Below are 27705 nucleotides of genomic sequence, written 5' to 3'. Positions count from 1 at the left end.
CAGTGGTTTGGCCTTAAAACCTTTCCTGGTCACAAAGGTCTTCAGAGACTTGGGAAGCTATTTCCCCAAAGCCATCTTACACCATATTAAAATAACAATTTGGAGAAGTACACACTGTCATGAGCAAAAGCCAAGCTTACTGACTGTTCTTCATAAATATAAGCCAGTGACAATAAAAATATATCTAAATGCAAAGAAATTCTAAGCAATGCATTTAACTAAAGCTGTTCAAATTAGTGAGAAAAATTGACAGTAAGAGTCAGGTTCTGAATAGGTTAAGATGGAAAGCATAAAAATAAAAAGTTCTTCTGCAATAGCAATTCTGTCAGCATTGACTTCCTACATAACAAAGAATGTTAAGTCTGCCCTTTCCTTCTTGTAGCCTCTAGGCTGCCTGTAGAAACGTATGTCAGAACCTGCAGACCACCTAAGTGTGCTGGTGGTATCCACTACTGTGTTAAAGGTAAACAGAACTACCTGTGTTCAGATATTCAAGATCCTACATCATCTGAACACACATGGGTAAATAAGGGCAGCTTCAGCCAGCTCCCACAAGACCATGTGTGGGAGTAGTTGACATGCAATAACCTAAAAGATAATGCAGGGCATTGCCACTTTCCTCCAGAGATCTCGAACACTTAATGGTAGAATTTGCCTAATATGTACCTTGCTTCAGGTAACTAGGTAACACCCACTGCTTGGGGCTAATGTATAAATATTACCACACAATTTTAACAGGAACTTTGCTGAAATTATGAACAAAAAAGAATTTGCATACATCCTTTCTTTGGAAGAAGCACTTTGAATGTGAACATTTTAAACTAGCAAAATATGACTCACATAAACACAGTTGTTAGGGCAAGTCATCCATAAGAAACAATTTGTTCCAAACTAAAAATGATATTACTATAGATAATCTCAATGATGATCATAAGCCCTGAAATGATATATTATATATGTGAGGATTAGAGGACAAGAGAACAAGATAGAATGTTCTGATAGGAGGAGCTCAAGCATCAAATTATGCATCCTAGGGCAAACCTCTACTGAGATGACTTAAAGTGTAAGCACAGAAAATGCTCAGAAAGCAAGATGAAATCTCTCTTAATTAAGACATATTTCTAAACTTACTTTTGGGATGTGATATTTCAGGCTGAAGCTACCAAAATTTGTTCACTATTAAATTTAATAGGACTTTGTTCTGCTTCATTACTTTTGAATTTGTTGAAGATCTACTGATCAGAGGGCACATTGATAAGGTGGAACCATAAAGACAGCAATTTGAGGATAATCATTAAAATCTGTATGCATACTAGCAACTTGAGGTAGATCACAATGGGAATTCAGCACATTAAACTACACCATATACTGCAACAGGATATATTTGAAGCAAGGATATTCTGAAAATAATGATAAACTGACATATCAACATACGTGATTTTTGCTTTAAAAATTAAGAAAAAACTCCTGGTTATAAAAGTCAATGTCCTCTGAGATTCATTAACTGCTATGCCAAATAAATACAATGGTAAGTGCTGGTATGGCACAATAAAGATATTAAAAATGTGTTAGTTAAATATTGTTAGAACAGGTAACAGTCTCAGCAAAGATACAAAATTAAATTCTTCAGCATATAGTAACAACCAGTGCCAATTTTTATAGCTACATACTAAGTGTGCAGCTTTCTTAAGGATTCTGAGTCTTTGCCACGGTATATGATCCTCATTACAGGATGAGAAAGAAACTGCATTACTGTTTTACCCTTGAGTCTCACCTGTCTGCACTGTAAATGGATTCAGTGTTGAAATCCGCCTATGTCAGATATGTTTGTATGTGCTGCACCTCTCCCTTTCCTTTTACAGACTACGCCTGCTCTACATAGGAATAATATTTAAACTGAAGCGCTGAACTACACAGACGACTATCTTCCAGAGAGTTTTGGATATTGCAAAATATGTACAAAGGAGATGAGAAGTGATATAATGAAGGAAAATATAAGTATATGATACTTAATATAATAAGTGTAGAGTTAGCCCAAAGAACTCACATAATTCTCAAACATTTCCAGAATTGGCCATTACTTCATATTAGTTGCAGTAGCCCCTTCTTTTAAGTGCCATTTGAAAATATAAAAACTAGTTATCTGCAAAAGATTTTTTTTTAAAGTTTAATTTAGGTAAAGTGAACTTTATGACCCACTGAAATACCTGATAGACTTCTTATAAAGGATAAACATGCCAGACAGCAATTTTGACAAGAGGTATTCAAGTACTAAATGATGTATACTGTACTAAACGCTGATATGATGGGTAGAAATAATAGACAGGCTTCAAAGGTTTGCATAGAAAAAAGAATGCCATAGCTCTTGGGAGTAAAACACAGGAGCAGAAAGTTAATATAGTGAGCTTTGTGCAGAGAGTCTTAAAACTGTCAAAGCCTGATCCCTTTAAAAACAGAATCATCAGAACAATTAACTTCAGGAAAAAAAGCAAAGTCATAATGAGGTGACAATGAAGGAAAATCCGTTCCTCAGTTCTGAAACAGGATACATTATTTTATCAAGTGAAAAGACTCCTAGGGGCATATTTATAATATGTATAAAACATAATAACACTGAGAAGATTCTTTAAGCTGAAAATATACTTAGGTTGGAAAGACACAGAAAGTGAAGGAAAGGTCTCACTTTATTGCTCCAAAAGCTTTTGGTTTTGGAACGACTTCATTGGTTGTTCTTCCTTAAGTACAGAATTTTTTGTCTTACACCTCTAACAAACATTTCCAAACTCTATAAACAATCTGGAGATCCCCTACACTTAAATGAATTGCTCAAAATGAGACAGTAGCACATTATTTTAGCTTTATTTTGATTTGAAGTACTTAATATACCAATCCTAGCCCCAAACTCTGGATCTATCTACAATTTGCAATGTACTTGAATTCATAGAAACATAAAATCATAGAATGGTTTGGGTTGCAAGGCACCTTTAAAAGTCATATAATGCAACCCCCCTGCAATGAGTAGGGACATCTTCAACCAGATGAGGTTGGTCATAACCCCATCCAACCTGACCTTGAATGTTTCCAGGGATGGGGCATCTACAACCTCTCTGGGCAGCCTGTGCCAGTGCCTCACCATTCTCCTTGTAAAAACTTTCTTCCTTAGAGCTATTCTAAATCTCTTCTTTTACTGTAAAGCTGTTACCCCATGTCCTGTTGCAGCAGGCCCTATTGAAAAGTTTGTTCCCGTCTTTCTTAGAAGCTCTTTTAAGTATTGAAAGGCTGCAATAAGGTCTCCCCAGAGCCTTCTCTTCTCCAGGCTGAACAATCCCAACTCTATCAGCCTTTCCTCATAGAAGATGTGTTCAATCCCTCTGAATTCAAAAGAATCTTTTTAGTTTGTCATTTTATCCTTATTTTGCAATGGGAAACTAAGATGTGGAAACCCTAAAGCATGTACCTTCTAATATTTTGGATCTGATTGCTTTACTGAGAGCATACGTTTAGGTAAACAAAATTAAGCCTAAAAAGGTGTGGTTTTTTGTTTGTTTTTGTTTGTTTTTTTTTAAACTTAGGTTGTTGATAACTTTGTATCACTTTTTCTTCCTCTTTTTTAAAAAAAATCTGATGGGAAAAAAATCCCATTTTGGCAAAAGCAGTTGAAAAATACTAAAGACTAGAAAATACTAAAATAGAATATTTTATTCTTTAGAAACATACTAATATTTAATTATATTGCCTATTTTATTTCATTAATCCAAAAGGGTATGTATCTCGATAAAAAAAAAAGAACAGTCAGATCTCAGATTACTAATGGGAATAACTTCAGTCATTGGTATGTTAGTATGCATTTTGAATTGAGCAATAAAAAAATGACATAGTCTAGCCTGTGCAAAACAGATAATGGAAATCTGCAAATCCATGTAAGTATTCAAAATTTTACTGCATACCATAGGCCACATTTGAAGCTTTGCACATTGCCAGAATAAAGTTCTAGGCACAAATCTTTAGTCTTCCTTACAGAAGGAACATTGAGCACTATATAAACTCTTAAATACACTCCTGTTTGGATAGTAACATATTTTTTTAGATACCTCTCTCCCTATTGCTTCAAAGGAAAAACATACTGTTTGTACTAAAATCTGATCTAGTCAAATACTTGCCAGCATATTTTCCTTTGCCTTGAGGCTTTTGCTTAGAGTGGTGCCACCAAAAAGGCTGGAATAGTGGGGTTTTTTTCAGCTGGCAATACTACTGTAATCCAATTTGTAAAAATGTTAAAAGAAAGCTTTAGAAATTGATTTATTTCCCCCCTCAGGCAATTTTTGTGTGTTGCAGGGCTTCTAAGCCACTTGTTACCATTCCATTTCCATTTACACTGGCTTCATTTCACTGGTTTTTGTGGAGGTGCTCTGATACTGTAGTATAAGGTGAGCCTGTAAAACCTAGGGAGGTGGAAATGCGTGTGATTTTTCAGTTATTAGTGGCTGGCCTGTGAAGAGAAAAAAAAGAGTCCTCTTCACAGACTTTTTCTCTCTAGATTTCATTTAGTGGAGGCATAAAATACCATTTGATTCCTATGACAGGGTTTTGAGGTTTTGGGTGTTTTGATTTGTTTCCTTTTTTTGTTTTGTTTTTTTCTCAGATGAAGATTTCCATACATCTTCCATTTCCAAATAACTCAGAAGTTGGAGCATGAATATCATCTACAATGTTATGGATGATTTATAGCAGATCCATAAAACAAGTTTTCAAATAAAATTCATCATATATTTTGAAGTTGAATCAACTGTTCATTGCTGTAATGTTGTTCCAAACTGATGTAGAGCTTTCTCAAAAGCCTTATGACATAGGAAATGCAAGCTAGCTTCACAACTGAAGTTTTGTAAAATGACAGAGTACTTGCATACACTGTTTTGGATTAATTTGATGTACCTACTGAAAAGATGATTGAACATGATGTGAAATCCATATGTGAGGGTAAACAGACAAAATTCACATAATAAAGCTTAAAAAAATAATGCAAATGTTTTCTAATTTTATATCTTAAACTTTTTGACAGGGTACAGGTAGAAAAATCACTGAGAGGTCTTAGTAATGCCGACTCAATTCCTGATTCCCATTTAGTTAAAAAATGTTAGAACTCACCTGTAATCTTTTACTAACAATGGTCTTACAACTATACTTTTTATTGTTAAACTCATCATACTGTTATTATGAGCTAACAGATACACAGTTAGAGGTAACAGACCTGAAGAAATAATTCAGCCTATGAAACTTGTTTACATAGTTTTCTAAAAATAGGATTTCTTTGGAATATAATTATTGACTTAAATCGCAATTTAATTTGCATCTGTGTAGTTTTACTTCTACTGGGTCTGTTTGGGCTCATACCCAGCACACCTGACTATCTGTGTACTGTCACATGGCAGAAATGTAGTCTGCTCATGTCATTGCTAACCTGGAATGTATGATCTTAAAGTTTCAGTCCTTTTTTCTTGAGCACAGAGTCATTAGCTTTATAGTAACTGAAATAACTTCTTTCTCTTTAAAGGTAAAACACTGTTTTTCTCCCTCTGGCAATAATGGCTTATGGTACTACTTTATTTTTGGCACTTTTTACAGCACTACCTTGTCCAGTTTTATATTAACTGCTGTTTTCTTTCAGTCTCATTTAGGACAGAGGCATATGAAACTATTTCTGCGGCTGCATTTTGTGTAGAACGGGTAGAAATCATAAGAAAATATGTGATATAATGGTAAGGTCTGACAGGAAAAGAAGGTGCTTCTGTGTAGCTGTAGTGCAGTGCCATGACCTAGCGGTTTATTTAGGTGGCAGCTACAAGTCTTAGTGACTGCCATGTATTTCAGACAGGAACAGGCTTTCTTTTTCTGTGGCTTGCACTATGTTGGAGCCTGGGACTATGGGGAAGTGTGGTGATTTCCTATTAGGCAAGCCCTTTTCTTCTCAGTGTAACAAATCCTGCTGGGTCTATCCACCAGCAGCAAGTGCTCTGGGAGTTCCTCTCTCTCAGATCTGCCCAGTGATCCCACCATGCTGGAGCCCACCAGCTGCCCAGACCTGCCAGGCCTTTGCCAGCAGCCACAGCTGCCTCAATGCCCTCAGCCCCAGCCCTTTCCTGGGACCCGCCTCCACTTCGGTCCCCTTTGGGGCTACATACTGGCTTGGCATGGGCCAATGCATCTCATGTTTTCCTGCTGCCTTACTGATGGCCAGTAACTGCAGTCACTGGCTACTGCTTTGCAGCATCGGGGCTTCCTGTAGCAGATGTGAGCCTTGCTATTGTGGCTGTTTGGTGGCATCTAGAGAAATCAGCTGTTTTTTCTGAGGGCTAAATGTATAAAAATCATTAAGCTTACAGCTTTTTTCTGCATAGTGACTGAACTCAGTGAGTTTTGATTATGAGCCTTCTAGACTTTACTGGTAGAACTTTGTCTTTGGTTGCTTCCATCCTTCCCTTACCAGCAAAACAGTAATTTTTTAATTACTGCAAGTAATTCCTAGCTAAGTTAAAGTCACAGGAAATATCAGAAAGTTTTAATATGACTACCATGGAAGAATTGTACATGTATTTCACTGTATGAAAGTCTTGATTTTTTTAAAAAATCTACTTCTTGCCTATTCAGAACCAATTATTAACCTGAGATTATAAATTTTAAAGTGCAGAAGAAGGAGCACCCAGGTAAGAGATGAACCTGTTGTGTACTGCTAATGCTAGTGCCCTTCTGATGTGGTTTGCACACCTGAACCGTCTCTAGTTAGCAGGATAGAAGGCCACCTGATGTTAATTAATCAAATGAGGTATCGGGGAGCATCTGAGAGGGGTGCAGGGGAGACAGCAGGTAGAAGAAATTTTGTGGCCATCTGGTAGGAGGGCTTTGAAGGTAGTTTCTTAAGGAGAGGGGTGGTGGGAAGTCAGGGACTGGAAGAGCAGTGTTGGGGTGTTGCTCTGGACTTACAACCTGAGAGAACCTGAAGGTGGAAGAGTTTGACCCTGGAGAACACAGCACTGAGGAAGACTTCAGCAGTGCCAGAGTAACAAACGTGAGAGCTATGGGAGTTTAGGTCCCCCCCTGTCTCCCCGCGCCCCCCCCCCCCTTTTTTTTTTCTCCCTTAGCAAAGAGAGCTGAATAACACCAATGTGAGGAGGGGTTGCTGTCTTATTTTCTTTGTGCTGCAGAGGTGGGGAAGCAGGGTAATTCCTGTGTGGAAGCCTGGGTGTGCTCTCTGAGCTAGGTCTCTGCTTGCTAGTGTTTCTTGTACAGTTTTTTTAAGGGAGCAGTCAGTGTTACTGTAAGCTTGAGATAAGCCACCAAGTTAGAGCCTCTGAATGAAAAACTTGACCTTGGATTTGTTCTGTATGTCTTCCCTTTTTCTTGTGACTTAAAAAAGTTGAGACAAAGGGTAGTAGTATTAAATATATATATATTTAGCCTGTCTTCTGTGACAAAAAATCAGTTACAAGTTACAGATCTTGTACTAATGATATAGTAGCTCCTTGTTCCTTTATGTATGAGATGGTATCTGAGTCAGGTTTTAAATCTTCACTTTGTCTTGGCAACAGAATGGATGTAAATGCTGAAGATCAGGCCTCTGTGGTTTCACACATGGCAGGTAACAGCCTGGTTTGCTGGAACGGGTATGCTGGTCTCCTGCCCTTTGTACCAATAGGTGGCTTAACCTGTGGGTAACTCTTCTCAGCCGATAGCAAGTGGCTTCAGTTTGTTCTCATAGCGTTGCTGCTATTTTCTGTGGAATAACTGGAGTTACTGTCACATTCTTGTAAATTACTGCAGTAGCTTCTCTTCTATCCAGATGTGTTCAGGTAGTTAAACTGATTCAAATTACTAAGATAGCATATTAATGATTTGACTTCTTAAAAATTGAGGTGTATATAAACAGATGATGCTTTTGAAGTGTTCTCTGCTCCTATCATGGAGGCTGTACTGCTGGCGGGGGCTGCAGGACCACTGTGAGGGGCGGCCGGGGCTGGGCTGGGCACAGCCGGTTCCAGGTGGCTCCTGCAGCCTTGTGGGGTGGTGGCACGTCTGAGGAAATATGTTGAAGACATAGTATGTAAAACCTGAACAGATAAGACACTGATAGCAGACAGCAATTTGTTGTTTCCTGTGGCAGTTAATGACCTATATCACTTTATGATAAAATGGGAGGAATGTTAGGTTTTTCAGTTACACACTTTTGAGGGAGAAAAATAAAATTCTCCAGTGTTTTTCATTTATCTTTGGTTTGACCAAAATTGCTTGTAGGATAATTCATTGAAACTTAGCCTTATACTTTACCTTGTTGTAAGTAGCATTGAACCTTTTGGCTAATAGCTTTTGTAAGGGATATCCAATAGCTAATTTAAGGCAAGAATGTTTTGTCTTGGCCAAATAGATTGTAGTTATTTCCTCAGAGAATGTTTCTGGAAAGAAGCTGTGAAGACATGTGAGCAGAGCTTATGTGTGTGTGTGTTTGTCAGGCACAATTCTAAAAATGCTTAACAGATCTGATTCTTTTTTCAAATCAGGCCAATTAATTCATTGAAGACACAATATTATAATTAAAAGGAGAATCAGTCGTCATGGGTGCAGACCCTCCTCTGCCTCTAAGGTGGGGTTTTTTTTGGCTCTTAAATTTCTCAGAAAATCTTGTTAAACCATGACAAAATTTTGTCATGTGTGGCAATCTGAACATATCACTTTGTATTACAGGCAGCTGTAGCAATATATAAGCTAGCAAATAAAGTGGTGAGAATGCATCTATTTTTCCTTTGCAATTGCTCACTGTTTTTTGGCAACTGTGAAATCAGTACATACTACTGTTAGTGGTTTCATCAGACAACACTCCTCGTGCTTGGTAGCTGTTTCTGATAGAGCTGTTCTAGAAAGCTTCATTTGACAATTTCAACCATGAGGGCAGTGCAAAATGTTTAAAAAAATCTAGTGAATCTGGAAACAAGAATGTAGTAGTTCTTACTGGCGAGGAGTGAAGCTGGTTTTGTTTCACGGATGTATTCAAAACACCTGCAAAGATCAGTTCAGCTTTAACTATGCTTGAAGGCCTGTCAGTTTCAATGTGAGCCATTGGGACTTCTGAAAATTTCGTAACTACATGCAGCTAGAAGTTCAACCCCTAATAAACATATGCAAAGAACCTAAAACTTCTTAGGCTGATGAGATTGTATTTCTGTATTTCCTCAAATAGCTCAGTGTTCTCTTTTTTTCTTACAGCAGCTGCTTACGATGGGGAATTGTGCCCATACCTTATTTATGGTATTCAAATTCAAATAACCTGGGTTAGGGGAGACCTATGGTTATTTGATCTTTTCTCCTGCTGACATTGGAGCCAATTCTGAAGATAGATCATGCTTCTCCAGGACACTATTTTTACAGTATTTCCAAGGGTAGACAAACCATATCCTCTCTAGGCATCAGTTTCAATGTATCACCACTATCATGGTAGTGTGTTTTTCCTAATACGAAACTGGAGTTTGTCGTGTTGGCCCTTGACTATTGCCTCCCATCCTTTCTATGCTCCCCAAAAGAAACTGGCTTTTTCTGTACCTCTTCAATAGGTAGCTGAAGACAGCAGTAAGGTTCACCCTTTAGTTGTTGTCTTTTAAAGGGCCCAACAAATTTGTTATTTCAGCTTCTTGTATGTAGTTTGCTGCAGATCCCTAACCATATTGCCAACCCCCAGAGGACTTGCCACACTACCTGTTTAGCACCAGGAAGTCCAAACATACGTCCTCACAAACAGAGTATGGAGAAGTTCTGAGCTGAGCCAATTGGACATATTGCTACGTTATTGGGAATAAATAAATAAATATGTATATTTATAGACTTTTATCACTAGAAATGGCTGAATGTCAAGATCTATGAAATGACAATGGAGAATGAAATGGGTGGTGGTTTGTTTCTTTTTGTTTCCACCCCCGACAGAAGCTAAACTCAGTACTGGTGTACTGCTGTGTGTTCTATTACAAGTTCTGTCTCTTCCTTATTGATGAGACAAATATATCCCATCTGTGATTAAAAAGTCTTCTAGTGTGTGCATTTTGTGCAGATTAATGCTACTGAAAGTTAAGGAAGTAGTATTTTAAGCTTAAAGTATTGCCATATGCTCAGTATGAAGTAGTGCAGTGTTATCAAATGACAGTTTTATTAGCAGATGGGACTTGGAATGATTCTGCTTTCTTAGCACACACACTTGTCTGTCTAAACAGTTCCCTTTCTGGTTGCAGTGAAGGCCGACACGTTAATTGCCAAGACACATATCTAAAGTAAAGCAGCATGTGAAGGTGTGTGGGTTTTCTAGATGATGAAATGAATGTGCAAAACACGTTATAATTCATGAGCTATAACTACCTAGCAAAAATATTAGTAAGGGAGGGGGAAAATGACTTGGTAGCTTAGTAGTGTTTAATTCTGGAAATGTTTGAAGAGTAACACTCTAGATTTTCATCTGCTATCTAGTTTTTGTTTGCACTCAATTTCATGGTGCTTGATCTCCCTGAATTTATTAGAATACTATGAAAAAACACTTCCAGAAATATTTTGGGCAACAAGGCTACTGTAGAGGCACCCAGGTAGTCTGCTGAGTGACTGAAATACAGAATTTTTCTCTTTGAGACTTTTCCATAATCTTTTTAGGATCACTGTAATATAAAGAACTTGAAAAAATAGGTTTGATGTACTAATTCTTTGAAGTTTACCACATACTTGCCTTTTCCTATGTCTGTAAGACCTTTAAGTGCGCTGATTTAAGGTACAAAAGAGTATGTTTGTCTTCCTTTTAATGTGGATTTTCATGTTGGTTAACCTAAAGAATGATTTTCTAGTATTTCAGGGGGGATAGTGCAGAAACAATTATATTTATTGAGTAGATAAAGAATCCATATTATAGGAGTGATACTTTATTATCATAACAGAATCAAAGCCAGTAGCTCTGGAATCATAACAAGAGCTCAGGGTGTCCAGTCAGTGCTCAGATAAGTTCATTTATGTGAACAAAATCCATACCAAGTGAAGCAAACACTGGTTAGAAATGAGGTAGCTAAAGCATGATAGTTCTGCATTGATAAAACTTCTTGGGGGGTGGGTGGGAGGGGAATTTATAATCCCCTATGTGGTGTGAACTGTTGAGGCTAGCTGCTTCTGTCTTTCTGTGTGTGTGTGTTTCAACCTGATTTTCCTTCTGTCCCCTACAATGCACGCTAGTTTCCTCTATTTCAATAAAAAACGTTAGATCCAGGAAGTATTGTAGTGCTATATGAAGAAAAACCTCTTTACAACCAGAACTCTCTGAATCCCTTCTCGCAGAAGGGAGAGACACGTAAGAAAGATCAGAAAATACATACACTAATAATGAACTGTCATACCGTACACTCCAGATGTAGGGCAGTAACGATAACCACTAATTTATTAAATATAACAAGAGACCCGCTTCCCTAAAAATTGCAACATCTAGTGAAGGTGAGAGAACATACAAAAGTCTGAACGTAAGATGTGACAAGTTGCATGGTAGTTCTGTAGTTTGAAGATCGAGGGGAAAAATCAACCTGGTTATTTCTGGAACTGGAGTAAATGAGGTGGAAAAGGAGTAATAGGTTGACAAGTACACAGAAGGTGAGAAGATTAGAGTAAACAGCTAATTAGCACATGGCAGACAATGTTGTTTAAAAAGGAAGAAATTGCAGAAAGCTTTTTGCTGACTTATTTTGCCTTGACTGTATGCCTTCACCTGTATTTAAAGCTCTCCTCACTTTGATCTCTGACTCATCCAAGTCTATTTGGTTTCCAAAGCTCAGAACTGGAAAGAGGTAGAGGACCACCTGACTGGTGTAATTCAAGCAAGGAAGACCATGAAAGCGGTCTTAAATAAGGCTAATTTTGCAAAGAATTTCAAGTTCAGGGATACAGCTGTACTAGCACGTTGTTTATGATTCTTTTCTGCAGTTCCTGATGTCAATTAATGAACGATAGCATAGTTGTACAATAAATTTAAAAGGCAATATTTTTCTAAAGGCATGGATTGTCTAAACCATCCAGATTAAAAATATATCAAAGCATTTTTGCTGTGCGTTGTTTTGGGGTTTTTGTTTCTTTTTTGATGTTGTTGTTTGTGGTGGTGGTGTTGGGGTTTTTGGCATTATTTTTTTTTTTTTTAATGAGCTCTTCCACTGTGTGAATTCAAGAATCTCTTTCAGCATGAAATTTGAACCAGAGGTGGCTTTGATGCATTGTCCTGTACCCAGTGGATCACAAACACCTATTGGAAAATACAGAAATTAGCTAGTGATGTAAGCTGACGGTATAGTTTTGTGTTTGGGGGACAGTAGTAGTGTCTTAGGTTTTATATGAAAGTAATCATTAATAAACCAGCATCTTACTAGTATCAGCCAGGTCTAATGAATTGTCTTCAGTGATATTTCAATAAAGGATGTAAACATTTTTCCCCATCTGTAATTTCCTCAAAATGATTTAATTAATTTTGAGGATATAATCTTAAAATCAGTATTGCAATGTAACTATAGTTTATCCAGAATTCTGTTTTGTGTGTAAAGGTAAGACTGCTAATAAGATGGGAAATGTAAGGTAGTTTTTCTGAAGCTGTTAAGTAGAAGTGTTTGGTTGTGGGGTTTTGGGTTTTTTTGTTTTCTGGTCATTTAATGTATATGACATTGAACATATGAGATACATGCTTTTTCTGAAGCAGTGGGAGGACAGACAGGATAGTCCACACTATCTCAAATTGTGCTAGATACCTCTGTGTGAGTCAAGGCCTGGTTATCTACTTCTAGGTGTCTTGACTTTGCCTATCTTCATCTTCAAATGAGTCCTAGCAAAAAAATTCTTTGTCTTCAATAGATACAAACAAGTCCTTCTTTCGGTGTTCTCTGTTGGAGCATGCACAGGTGTCTTAGAGACTGCATTGGGGTAAAGAATGTAATGTGTTGGCAGTTCAGATGTAGAAATATGATGCTTATCGTAACACTTATCAAACCTACTAATATGTTTTATTTTTAAAAATCACAGTTGTTTGTGCCTTTTTATTGCACAGGTTATCTGGATTTCAGCTTCCATCATCTATTGTGAGCACAGGATCTATCCTCACGCTTTGCTTCACCACAGATTTTGCTGTCAGTGCTCAAGGCTTCAAAGCTATCTATGAAGGTAAGAACTCTTTTCTTACCAGGTCTTTATGCTACATGCTTTTCATGTTGAAATGTGATGTTTCAATTTTAATTGTTTGGGGTTTGAATCATCAGTGAATATTGCATAAACTTCTTTTTTTTAGCATGCTCAAATGTAACTACATAACAACCATAGTCTTGACTTTGAAATTTAAACTAATACTTTAATTTCTGCTGGAATTTTTAATTGAATCTGTCAGGCTTCCAAAGCTGGATTCAGAAGTAATTTCATTTAAATGGTTTTCTTGTTATCTCCAAAATTATTTCTTTTGACAAGTTCTTTAGGCAATGCCTAATGATAAAAACGAGGGAGATATGGATACTAACTGGCCTTGAAAATCAATCACTGATCTTCTCATTGTGGAAAATAACAGTGACAATAAATATGTACGTGTATATATAAATTTAAAAAAAAGACTACAGTGATGACTGCACAATGCTGGGAAAAAATAACACCAGGTATTTAATGTCTGTGTCTACCAAAAATTTTTGTGATTTTTAGGTTTGGAGTGTTTTTGTGTGGTTTTTTTTTCCTACTTAATTCATGGAAAATACAGGGCTTTGAGTACTAGAAGTTGCAGAATTCTCAGTTTCAGATTACTTCTCAAATGCAAAGCCATTTTTTCTATGTTTTCATAAATGTAATTCTTCGAAAGTGTTTATTCTGGAAAAGCTGTCTATGGCCAGTTAAGTGATAGAATTAAAACAAACAAAAAAGTAATGGTGGTGTTAGTGAGGAACTTTGAATCTAGAAAGCAGTATGGTTTGATTGTAGCTATTTACTAGGGCTAGAATTTGCAACTGTGTAAATCCATTATATTGTTTACCACTTCAGAAGTCAAAGTATCTTAGAGCCCAAAGGTATCTTCAAATGCTTGGTAGACTTTGATTATGTTTCTCTTAGAACTATTAGGTCTCTTAGAACTTAGAACCCTTGAAACTTTACCTCCCTTTGTTAACAATACTTAAATCTACTTCATATTGACACATATCTTATCTTTCATATTTGATTAATGTTTTGAAATGATAGTGTTTTTTAAAGTGTTTTTTGAATTCAGTATCCTCATTGAGTGGGTTGCTGAGGAATGAAAGACAGGTGTAGGAGGTATCATGAGTAACACTGATCTTTTAGTTTTAAGTTTTTTCTGTTTGGGATGAGTAGCTCATCAGTTATGTCTTTCCTTGGTAGCTGTTCCTCCCTTTCTTGGTCCCCCAAAACTTTATCACCTGCTAAATCAGCTAATTGGTCTTTTTTTGATTGGGATGAGGCCTGGGAGGAAAGACTAGGAAAATTTCATTGTAATAGCCTTTATAAGCTTTATTAGGTAAGTTGAAAAGGAACATCAGAAATCACAAACACACCAGGAACTGGTTTTGTTACTTCAACAGGAAGTTGCTTTCTACATACCTGTATCTTTCTCTCTTTGCAGATGCGTATAATAACATATTTTGTCTTTCTGTGCAATCTGAGCAGTTTGTTTTTCCATATTGAAAAAGACAGTGAAGAATACTAAAGGATGTCTCTTGACTGTCAGCTTAGGAACACTTGCACAGAGCCGCAGGCTGTAATATAATGACACTTCCTGCTGGCCTACTTTCTTGTAAAAAAACCCAGCAGGAAGAGCTGTAATTAACACTGACAGATAGCACCACTCTCTGTTTAAACAACACTGCCCCCTTTCAGATTTAGTGCTGTGAACCTGGCATTGTCCATGAGCTTAAATTGACGTCAAAAAAATGACATCCAACTCCAGAGAAATGGTGAATGCCACTTAAGTGACAGCATCTCAATGTACAGACAGGCAATGGGGACTGAAGCTTTGGGAAGTATTTGTAGCAGTGAGGGGTTAGGTGTTTTTTTTGAAGGCTTGGGGTGATTTCTGATGTAATGGCCAGCTGAGTTACTGAAGCCCCATAGTTTTAAGAACTCTTCTAACTATTCCCTAAACTATTTGTTTTAAATAGTGACCCCTTCTGGCTCCTATGCCACATCTAATTTGCTGAGTAGGTAGGTGATTAGTTCCTCTGGGGCAGCAGAATACAGGCCAGATGTTACCAGCCACTGGAAGTCTTTATAATCACTCTGCCAGTTACCCATCCCAAAGCTAGTCTGCTTTTACTAGAAGTATCTACTTATTCCTGGTTTTAGCCAGCTCTTTCATTCTTCTCCTGAGTAAGTGAATTACTGTTCAGTTGAAGACATGGGGAGCATTGAAGTGCTACTGACTGCTTCCATCTAAGAGTTTAGGACACTGTGGGGTTGTAATGCAGAGTTTGAGAAACGCTGTTTTAAACATCTTAATTGGAGCGAAGTTTTAACTGCATGTCAGCTGGCAAGGATAGTATGTTTAAGAAAAAAAAATCTGGGTTGTTTTAATGATACCTAGGGAAGTGATCTGTAACAGAAATTTTCTTGTAGAAATAGAAAAGCCCTCAACATCCAAAAGCTACAATTTTAATAGACTGGGAGCAGAAGAAATAAAAAAACCCTTTGCATCACTATGTAAAGGAATACAGAGGAATTGTTCTGGCATTGTATCACTTGTCTCACAGTAGCAGATGAAGTAGGTCTGAAAAATTCAAATATTAGGATGGATGAAGGAACCAATTTACATAAACTTCCCATATTCTGGGAGGCTGCACAACAAGTGGGTTTGGTTTGGTGGTTGTTTGGGTTTTTTTATTCTTATTACGACAGGCCACTTTCTTCTGAATAGGAAAAATTAATCTAATTAGAATTCCTACCTTCATGAAATTAAAAAAAAATCAAGTATTAATGTCTTCAAAGTTAGCTCTGCTATTGAAAGACAGTACTTTAAATGTGATCATTTTTCAGGGGGAGACTAGTGGTTTTACAACCATGACTCGACTTAATACTGGGCTAGATTCTTTGCTGTGCTGAGCCTCTGCCTTGCAGAGCAAAGCAGGTGCTGTTGGGAGGTTTCACCATTACTGTTTGCAGGGTGCTCTTTTTAACTTAAGCTGGCTGGTGAATGTGGATAGGACACTGAACGGGGAAAGAAGGCATGTGAACCACTTCAGCCCCTACTGAACAGCCTCTGAAGTTACACCCACACTGGGATCCCTAGCAGAGAGAGAACAGTACATCACATTCCCTGAGCTGAGATTCTGATCTATGCATTTTATTGAGTACGTTCTTGATTTATGACCTGGCTTGCCATGCAGCAGTGACATAGTCAGATCCTTTGTGTTTTTACAATGCAGAAACAGGTTAACAATGAGGCTAGTGAAACCACATTCCAGAGCTCTAAGCTCTTGAAGATTCTTTGTATTTATCTGACTTAGCTTGCTGTCACCCCTATACCACGTTAATGTTAATAGTTAACTAAATCTGATTTTGTGGCAAGAGACCAGTGAGAGCCATCTAACTTTAATAAGACACTGCTGTAGTTAGGCAATTGCTGAGTTTTTAGGCTGAAATGTAAGTTTCTTTACTATATGGTGATTTCACCAGGTTTATATGTCTATTTCTGAGAATCCCTAGTATTTTTAATTAATACTTCTGTCTTCCTTAGTGGTCACATCAACACTATACATTTGTTACAGATGGAAGCTTGAATTCTCTGGAAATAAAATTATCTATGGAATTTTCAAACACATGGTTGTATCAGTGAAAAGAACTGTCAGTTTCAGAAGCAGCAACTTCAGTTTAGAGAATCCGTCAACTCATTTGATCTGCTAAATGATTTGTTGACTATTACCATTGCTGTTGGGTAATAAGTTTTAAGCCAGAGGACTGGGGAGTTGAGAGAGAGATTCTGTTTCTGTAATGTGTGGTTGATTTGGGTTTTTTGGTTTGTTCTGTTTTTGCTTTTTATATGGTGTAAAGCACTGTCAATTAAAATGTTTAGACTTTGGGACGGTGGGATGTGTGGGAAAAATAACAAAGTATTTGTGACTTGTGCAAATTTAATTCCCTGTTAAAATAATTTTAATTCCTATTTTCTAGAATGAGAGTCACAAACTTTTTTAAAAGGTGCTTTGAGGGCTATAAACAGAAGTAAAAATTCAGTATTGCTGTATCATTGTAGTAATTCTTTGGAATGTCAAAAGTATCCTCCCACACAGAACACTGGCATATGGCTGGAAGTATAGAAAAATACACTTCAAATGACAGCAATATCTGAAGTGTTATACACACATAAACTTAGAGTAACGCATGGTAGAATTGTTATATGGTCTTGCTTCTACTAGTGTCCTGCCATTTAGAGAATCTGGTTGTTGAGTACAGAAAAATCAGTAAGAGTTTAATTCACAGTGCCTTATTAGTCATCAATGTAAAAGGAAATGTCATGGTTTGTAGCATATGTTTTGCTACACTAGTGTCTGCCATTAAACTGCCATCAAAGGTTAATAATCTTTGGTTCATTTTAAGTTATCTCTGTTTTTTGTGTGTGGTTGTTTTTGTTGTTTATAATCACATTTTGTAATGTAGAATTTGTGGGCAGTGTTTAAACAGCAAGCCAGATGTACTGGACTTGATGTGCGCTAGTACTTTTCCTTGACCTCTGTTCTTCAGCAGCAGGTTTTCTTTGCCAAAGGAAGAGCTCTTGCATGTCCCTCTATCCTACCTGCCCTCGGGCCATACTTCCTTTTTTCTTTTCTTCTTTGAATTCTCAAAGCTTTCTGCTCACACCCAGCATTAACATTTACACTGGCAGTCACCTCCTCTTGCCTTATGCATCTTTCCTGAAGCTTCTTTTTAAAATCCCTTTCAGAACCAAGAGCAGAAGGTAGTGATACACTTACACAGCATAAAGTCTTTGAAGACTTTTCTTTTTTTTTCTCCCCCTCTTACTGCTCCTGTTCTCCCTGAGTATCTGTTATTTGGTGTGTTTTCCCTTTTTATGGTTCAATACTTTGAACTAGTTAAAACAAACAAAAAAATGAAATGCTTCCTCCTGCCAATTTGGAAACATTGATTCCTGTATTAATTCCATGAATTTACCAAGGTAATTTTCCCAAGACTTTTTCAGTCAATATGGACCCAGTCAAGACAACAGACCTTTGGGCTCAAGCTAACATATCCTGGTTTTTTGTTTCTTTGTTTCCTTCAAGTACCAAAACACCTTTCCTGTACTCTCAAGAGTAAAAACCTGCTTTTCAGTGGGTTAGCACTTGACAATGCTTCCTGCTGTTGTCTGTGAGTCTAACTGTATTAGTTAGTGGCTGTGTAGTTCTCACAACAAACTGATACAGTGATAAGGATAGTTACTCCCTGGGAATAGGGGTGTTCAAAACAAACCGAATAATCTGAGGCAAATATTTTAGATTGGGAGTAGGAAGCTAAATAGGCAAGAAAATACCAACTTTTATGCAACTTGAATGCATAATAATCGCCTACTACTTAGTATGAGTAGCCTTCTGAATCTTCAACCATGGCTAGTTAATTTCTATGCTTTAGTCATAGGTGCTGTTTTAACTGTAAGGTAATACTTCATTTTGCTTGTTACAATGATCAGACACTTTGAATATTACTGCTGAACCTCAGTGGCTTAGCCAATCCGGTTCTGAAAAGTTCCAAATGATTGTAATGAATATCTAATGATGACATTGAGAGCTATGCAATTCTTTCTATGTTTTGTTGCATAGTTTTGGGGAAAGATTTGGTTTGTTTCTCCCAATTTTGTAACTATTTCCTCCTCAACTGTAATGTTTGGGGAAAGAAGCACTGTAAATTTTAATCTGATTTTAATTCTTTTAAACGTTAAAGGCACAAACTGTTGGTTTTTTTTTTAAGCATTTATTTGGTAAGAAAACAAAACTAACATTAATACCATAGTAAGTGCTGGTATTCTTGTAAATGTAATCCTAGCAGCTTTACATCTTCACTAGCAATCTTCCATTGATGTTAGTGTAATTGGCCATAACATCTGTTAATAGACTAATATGTTTCTTTTCTATTTTTAGTTAAATACTTCTTGCTTGCTGTTTTGGTAGTCTGTTTTTTTAAAACTGAGATGTTTGTTAAAGCTTACAGCAATGTGTGTGTGTGTATACATGTGACCAAGTAAACCGAAAGCTTTGAATAATGAAAGCTCAGACTGAAACGGGATCTTTTTAGGTTTAAGTTTGTAATTGCACTTTGGAGTGGAAGTAATTGTTTTCTGAGAATTAATGTGGGTATTGATTTACTTTGTCAACTGAAGTTTCCTTATCCTAGCAATTTTTCTAAAAAATAACATCTTTTTGGAATGATACAATCTGAATGACTGTTAATGACTATATATGGGGAAGAAATAATAATGCAGTTAAAAATAAATCTGGTATTTCATGTGTCAGAACATGACATGATGTGTAGCAGCAAATTCTCAGGTCAGAAGAGGTCTGGCCGTGCTGTGGGACTGTCCTGTGGGACCTTCAATAACCTAGAATATCAATTACTTAGGTGACAGAGTTCACTCTAACTGTAACAGCTAATGAAAAATATTTTTAAGCCAACATGTTTTCAGAAAACTTACAAAAAGCAAAATTGAAGTTATTTTGTGAAGAGGCATAGGTAAAATAGTCTGCTTGTGCTCTGAATTACACAGACTTAAAACTTGCTCAAAATGCTAAACTTGCAGGGAACTGAATTTGGTTGGTAGACACAGGTAAGGACTGTGCTCTTTTATGCCTTCTCTTTCTAATCTTTCATATATGAAGAGATCATGCATAGCAGAAATGATAACTATTTTAAACAACTATACTCCTTCAGCTTTTATTTATGAGAACTTAGGGTAAATAACTTCACCTGTTAAAAACGTGAAATTCCTTTTGGCAGTAAACCACTTAAATATTTGTTTCAGCAATATTCAAAGGAATAGGAGTCAGAAATCTGCAATGCTATTTCCTGAACTAACCGAAACAGCAGAAACTTCCCAACTGGAAATTGTAGGAATTGCCTAGGAAAAAAAAAGGCACTGTTAGTGGAAGTTTTGATAGAATAAACCCTATTTGAATTGGCAGAAAATAAAACTTAAATGTAGTAGGGTTCACTATCAACCAATTACATTTTTTTGTCTAAAGGAAGAATAATTTCATAGGAGCCTTGCCTGCTATATTAGTCTGATTGTAAGTTATGTCAGCTGTTTTCTGCTTTCCAGCTCTCACCCCAAGTAGCTCAGTCCCTAATGCGAAGGTAGCCTTTGTGTGGCTAGTAACCCTTAGAAAGGAATTAAGTGCCTTGAGAACATTCTTGGAACTGTCTTTTTGACTGCCTCTGATTCTGGAAGGGATTATTTTGTACCTTCTAGTGACTTAGATACGTGTAAGAACTGTGTTCATTGTCCTTGGTGCATGAACCAGTAACAAGCCCAGTGTTGGTGGTTCATACCTTGTAATCATCATTCAGAGGGCTTGTGACCTTCCTCCACAAAACTCTTACTTGTGCTTGTATTTGAGATCACAAATTCAATAGGAGAATCATTTGGTAAAAGAGGGTTTCCTAGAGGAAAATATCAAGGACTTGCTCCTCTGCTGCTGTGAGGTGCCAGTTCTAAACCAGAACAGCATATTCTAGTACGGGATACAAAGTGGAAAGTCAAAGTCAAAACAGGATTGTTTGTCTCTTTGTAGCCTCTCAATTGAGTATTGAGATTGTGGAGAATCTAATCTACATCCTAACAAATCATCATTGCAACTGTGCTGATACTAATTCCCCACTTCATGTTCGTTCTTATCTACCAGCATTAGTATGTGTTTGTATGACTAATATTAACTTGTGAAAAATACTTAAGATTTTTTTCAAAATGTCAAAATTCCTTTATTGTAGTCATTTCCTGATCTGAATCAGTATTAAGAGATTGTGATTTAATCCCAGCCGGCAGCTAAGTACCACACAGCTGCTCACTCATTCCCCACCCCCTCAGTGGTATGGGGGAGAGAACTGGAAAAATAAAAGTGAGAAGACTCATGAGTTGGGATAAAGACTGTTTAATAGGTAAAGCAAAAGCTGCACATCTGAGCAAAGCAAAGTAAGGAATTAATTTACTTCAGCCATCCCCAGGACAGCAGGACTCCATCACACAGAACAGTTACTTGGGAAGAGCGGTGCCATTGCTCCAAACATGGCTGAGCAATGGCCGCCTGGCCAAACTCCACCCATCCCCATTTTATTACTGAGCACATCAAATAGTATGGGATATCTCTTTGGTCAGCTGGGGTCAGCTGTCATGGCTGTGCCCCCTCCCAACTCACTATGCACCCCCAGCTGACTTGCTGGCAGGACAGAAAAAGCCTTAACACTATGTGAGTGCTGCTCATCAATTGCTAAAACATCCCGGTGCTGTCAGCACTTCTCATCACAAATCCAAAGTTTAGCGCCATACAGGCCACTGTGAAGAAATTTAACTCTATTGCAGCTAACGCCAGTACAGATGTGCAGCATGATCTTGCAAATCAATGTTGTAGACAGCTTAAAAAAAACGAAACCTGAAAATAAAAAGGCTAGCTTTGCTTCTTCTCTTCAAAATGCATTGTCTTTTACTTGAACTTTAATTTTTAAAGGTAAAACATATGCTCTTAATGCAGCAACTATTTGAGAAACGAACAAGGTTAAAACTCCTGTAACTCTAGAATCGTGCTAAATTCCTACTTTTTTTTAATTCAGCCACATAAGGAATATATGGAATCCATCTTTTCTCCAGGCGCTTTTCTGAAACAAGCCATGCAGCGCATGATTCAACAGAGCTGGCATTTTTGCTTGTTCCATTTTACAGCCAACTGGTATTTGGAGGGATAACTTCTTCTTGTCGTAGCCTTACAGATTTGCTGGGTAAGAATTCGGTTAAGCAGCCCGTGTCCTTCCCTGCCACCATTCTAATTTTATTTTAAACAGGAACTGCTGCTAAATGTCAGGATGTCAAAAGAGCCTGTATTCTGTTCAGACTTCATTTTGCCTGGATTTTCAGTTCTGGACATAGTATATTTCTATTTACCAATGCAGAAATTAAAATATTGCTAGTGCCTCCTGTGGATCACCAAATTATTCAAGGGAGTTTCTTGATGCATTTATACCCAGATTTCTATCTGGCTGAAGAGTTAAATCCTAATTCCTTTTCTAATAATCAGATATATGCAATAGTCGTTGCTTACCTTCGGAATGGTCCCCATTAATGAGATGGTCCTAGATGAAATGCAGCTGACACTCATCTAGCTTTTAATGAATCTGAAAAAGTCTGGTACTATTGCTTGCTTGATTTCTGATCTCATTTGTAAAGAAGGTTTTTTATTCCCTTGGCTGGGACAAAGTAGGGAAACTTGTATGGGGTTTTTCATCTCTTGGATAATAAAAGTGTATTTTCAGCTATAGCAGTCTGATTTCTGGTTTGTAGTAGTCTTTTTGGTGTGCTTTTTTTGCTATTGTACTTAATTTAAAGTAGTATCAATTTTTATTATGAAAATTGTATTTCTGCCTTTTAAAGTCTCTGCAGCTTGCTAAGACTCACTGTTAATAACTCCTTTGCATTTATTACAAATCTGCTTGCAATGGCAAAGATGGCTTTACGCCTTTTATGTCTTTTGTTGAAAAAATAAAAGAAAATGGAAAAATCTTTTTCATCTGTAATAATTGTCTGCACATTTTTATTTCTTTAAACCGGCAAATGGTGTAGACTGTTGCATCGTGGAATCAGTATTTCCAAAATAAAGCCTGTGGGTTAGCAGGACAGAAAATAGAACATTGGGCTTACTATGTTACTCCAGACAGCAGCTGTTACCCTAATTGAGTAAAGGTTGTATAATTTGCTCTGTTAGATGGAGAGTTAGCATATAATAGTCACATACTTTGCTTTTCATCTTCTCTTGTATAACTTTAAACCATTAATAATTGTACTTTGAATTACTTTGTTATTCATATCCTTCCCATATATTGAGGGGTTTGTTTGCATAACCTTTCATGCTTTTCTTCTGTAACTGGCGTAATGAGGCAGATATCTGGAACTTCGCAACAAAATATACTCATCAACACAAGCATGTCTAAATTTAAGGCATTGATCATGTTCAGTAATGAATAAAATAGCTAGTATATCACTCACCTATTAATTGTGAAGAAAGGGAGTGTGTTGACTGTAGCACACAATATAGGCACTTCATTTTAACTGAAACTTGAGATCTGTTAAAATCTATCACACAGTCTTCACCTTGTCTATGTTAGAACTTGATATCTTCATACAATACTATTGGACCACTTCGTGTATTGCCTATCTAAATACTGTTTATTCACCCACATAATCTAATTTTCTCATTAGCTATAGTGTCGGTATAAATGACTGCAAAACTGCTTTGAGTACTTAACTCTGTATTTTGTATTTACATCCTTCAGCTCTAACTTGTAACACTTTGACATTTTTCATCTTGTGTATATTGCAAGACTCCCTTATAAATTTTTTGAATTATTCATGCATAATATACTTGCAAGAAATCTTGTCTTAAGGTTCTTTTGAAGCTGGCTTATTGGATTGACCTGAAAAGGGCCATAGGAGTCATAAAGTCACACAATCTCCTTGACCTCATTAGATCTGTGCCTCTCTTACATTTCTTTAACAAGACAAGGCACACCTGTGTGGTGTTGGTGGATTGTACATCTGAAGTCATAAGAATGTTAAAACAGCTGTTTAGAATGCACAAAGTCTTATTTATGTGGAAAGAGGCAGACACTGTGTGTGTATGTATGTATACTGAAGGATTGTTAGTGTCATCAAAGGCTTAAGTATCTAATCATAATGAGGACAGATGAAATCTTTACAGAAAAGGGAAAAATAACAATACACTTAAAATAGTTGCACACGTGCTTCTTGGTTTCTAGTAATTTTCCTACCATACTTACCCTTCCCATGCTCCTCTGAGTCCAGTGGTTGATGTTTTCCTTCACTTTGGAGGTCTTTACTTACTAAGACAATTTCATACTCTTGCACTTTATTCCGTGATCTGCAGTTCCGTATCACATCCATACTGAATTTATATGGTGTCCCATGCATGTTAGATGCTACTACTTTGTTACTCCCAAAACCAGTTTTATCCAGGTCTGCATTTATTTACCTGACTATTGAGTTGTTTATAGCCATGGGCTCACTAGTGCCAAACCTTTGTCTCATCACTTATTGCCCTTATGGACATATTCCTCTGTACTGCATCTCCACTTCTCAAAGCGTCTGTAGTCAAACCAGGTGTATATTTCTCTTAACTATGTCATTGTGCCAGTCGTAAAATATTTTTTTCTGCGCAAAGTAACTGCTACAGCTGTCCTTATAAAGCTATAGTTGTACCATCAGAAAAAAGAGGAGGGAAAAAAAAAAAAAGTAAAATAGCTTTGGACAGCCAGTCAATTGGAGAAATTGCTATCACAGCTAAATCAAGTAAAGCAAAGCTGCAGGGAAGTTTGGAGAATTTTAGAGTGAGCCTGACTGTAGCAAGCCTGTTCTGAGGCCCTGCAAGCTCAATACAAAGTTTATGGTCTGTTACTAATAACAGCAGTACCAGGTTACAGGGCAACAGTATTACAAAACATGGCATGCATAAACCAGTTACTTCTCTTGATATAGCTTTAGTTTCCAAAATCACCTGGTTTAGTCTAAGTTTCTGTCAGAACCATACAGAAAACTTTTGACTGTGAAATATTTGCTGCTCAGTGTACTACTACCAGATAGCTATGGTGGATGTCACCTGACTAGGTCCTTAAATGTTTTTGATAGCCAGCTGCAGAGCTAGTCATAAACGGTTGTAATGATTAAATATTTTCAAAAAAAACCAATTAACATTAGATGCTTCTGTTAATATGAGATAGATTATTTCAAAGCAGAGGTGCCTGTCTGCCTTCCTGCTTTGACTTTACAATGGAACCTGAAGGACTAAATTTGCTGTCTAGAAGTTGAGCATTTTAATCACAAAATGATTTAGATTGGAAGGATCTTTATAAAGGTCATCTAGTTCCAGCTCCCCTGAAATAAGCGGGTACATCTTTTACTAGACCAGGTTACTCAAAGCCCCATCCACTCTAATCTTGAACACTTCCAGGGATGGAGCATCTACAATTTGTCTGGGCAACCTGTTCCAGTGTCTTACCACCCTCATTATAAAAAAAATGTCCTCAGTGTCTTCCTTGTGTCTAATTTAAATCTACCCAATGCCTTGAAACCCTAACACTTGCACTAGCATTTCGGGCCTTGGTAAAAAGTCAACTTTTTTTTTCTTTTTTTTTTTTTTTTAATGTATAGGAGTTGAAAAGCCTCAATGAGGTCTCTGTGGAGCCTTTTCTTCTCCAAGGTGAACCACTCTAATGCTCTCAGCCTTTCTTTATAGGAGACCTGCTCCAGCCCTCTCATAAATTTTGTGGCCCTCCTCTGGACCTGCTCTAAGAAGTCTGTGTCTTTCTTGTGCTGGGGCCCCCAGAACTCAATGCAGTACTCCAGGTAGGATCTCATGAGAGCAGAGTAGATGGAGAGAATCACCTCCATTGACCTGCTGGCCATGCTACTTTCGATGCAGCCCAGGATATGATATTTTTTGCGGGCTGGAAGTGCATGTTGGTGGCTCATTCATTCCTTAGCCTGCACTGATATTTGGGATTGCCCTGATGCAGGTGCAGCACCTTGTAGTTGGCCTTCTTGAACTTCAAGAGGTTCACATGGGCCTATTTCTCAAGCCTGTCAAGTTCCCTTTGGATGGCATCCCTTCCCTTAAGTGTACCAGCAGCACCACTTGGCTTCGTGTCATCTGGAAACTTGTTGAGGTTGCTCTCAGTCTCACGATGTCCTTAAAGATATTGAGCAGTATTGGTCCCAGTATGGACCCCTGAGGGACACCACTTGTTACTGATCTGTATTAGGACATTGAGCTGTTGACTGCAATTCTCTGAGCATAGCCATCCAGCTAAGTTGTTCTCCATACCATAGTCCATCCATCAAAACCATATTTACAGGCAAGGTTGTTGTGAGGGACTGTATCAAAGACCTTGCAGAAGTCAAAGTAGATGACTCCTGCAGCTCTTCCGTTATCCACTGATGCAGTCATTCCCTCACAGAAGGTCCCTAGATTGGTCAGGTATGATTTGCCCTTGATGAAGCCATGTTGGCTGTTTCTCTTTGTGTCCCTGTCTTCCATATGTTTTGATTTGTCTTCCAGGAGGGTGTGTTCTGAGGTGAGGCTGACAGGCTGGTAGTTCCAAGGGTCTGTCTTTTTACCCATTTTAGAAATGGACATGATATTTCTATTATTTTAGTCACTGTAGCCTTTGGCTGACTGCCATGACTTCCCAAATCTGATGAACAGTGCCTTAGCAACTAGGTCTGCCAGTTCCCTCGGGATCCTGGGAAGCATCTCATTGGGTCCCGTGGATCTGAGGATGTTCAGGTTCCTTGGGTGATCTCAAACTTTATCTTCTCTTACAATGGGAGGGACTCTCCCCCCTGCCCCCCGCGGTCCTTGCATTGAGGTTCAGGGACTTGAGAGTTGAGGGAAGAACAATTACCAGTGAAAACGGAGGCAGAACAGTAGTTGAGTACCTCAGCTTTCTCCATGTCATTTATCGTTAGATCCCTGTCTCACTGGGGGAGTACTTCTTTTGTCTTCCTTTTCTGGCTAACACACCTGCAGAAGCTGCTCTTATTCTTGACATCCCTTGCCAAACTTGGCTCCAGATGCACCTTAGCTTTCCTGATCCTGGCTTAATGGTCCTGGGCAGCGTCCCCATATTCTTTCTAGGGTGCATGCCCCTACTTCTTAATCTAATGCTTAGATCATGTGTCCTGCTTTACAGAAAGTTAGCGTTTGAACTGAGAGAACATTTAGTGGGAAAGCATGCTTCATCTCAGTGTAAATCACTCTTACTTCAAACATAGTTATTTAAAAATGTAATCTTCTTAGATAGTTTTTAATTATTCTACAGATTTTAGTTCTTTGATTCTTTGGGAATTTTTATATTGGTGGCTGGAGAAAAGTCATGAGACTTTCTAAAACAAAGTGGGGCAGCCTCCCCCTCTCACTTCTGTTTTGAGATGAAAAACTGTTTTTGGAAGCAGAAGCTTGTGAGAAAACTGAGCTTTCTGCTGTAAAATGTGTGAAATTTTGCTTATTCCTGAAAAAATGCAGCCAGCAATGTACTCTGTATGTGCAGCTCCCTGGGAGCAGTAGAAGAAAATTTGTCCAAGTGTCCCCTTTAACTTTCTTAGGGGACTCTGGGCACCAACAGAGAAACAGTCAGTTTGGGTCCCTTGTTCTTGTTAGTGGAGTAGGCTTCTAAAGTAACCAGCAATTAGGGGGTTTGTGCCTGTCAGGTTTTTTTTTAGTTTCTATATAGTGTGGCTGTAATGGAGAAGCTGATTCTTTTTAGTAATAGCTTTCATGGTTTTAAAGCTTTATTCTGCATATTTTTATTTAAAATGTCAATTATAATAAAGCATTAAGGAGCTACGTTTTAGGGGAAAAAATTGGGCAGTGGGTGATTGGACAAATGTTGTGTGTAGCTGTCAAGTCAGCTCAGTAGGAGTTT

The 27705-nt window shown here is 37.7% G+C and overlaps 1 protein-coding gene across 1 annotated transcript in view; it reads left to right on the top strand.

Moving 5' to 3' along the window:
* The window catches only part of CSMD1 (CUB and Sushi multiple domains 1), a 1210601-nt gene that overhangs the window by 335591 nt on the left and 847305 nt on the right, over nucleotides 1-27705 (top strand). Inside the window, exon 3 of the mRNA XM_037392820.1 lies at nucleotides 13085-13197. Coding sequence (XP_037248717.1) covers nucleotides 13085-13197 — 113 coding nt within the window. The remainder of the gene's footprint in view (nucleotides 1-13084; nucleotides 13198-27705) is intronic.

Source organism: Falco rusticolus, chromosome 6 (genome assembly GCF_015220075.1).
Source record: "Falco rusticolus isolate bFalRus1 chromosome 6, bFalRus1.pri, whole genome shotgun sequence".
NCBI lineage: Eukaryota > Metazoa > Chordata > Aves > Falconiformes > Falconidae > Falco > Falco rusticolus.
The sequence above is the reverse complement of the archived record's forward strand: the minus strand, read 5'-3'. Positions and strand labels throughout refer to the sequence as shown.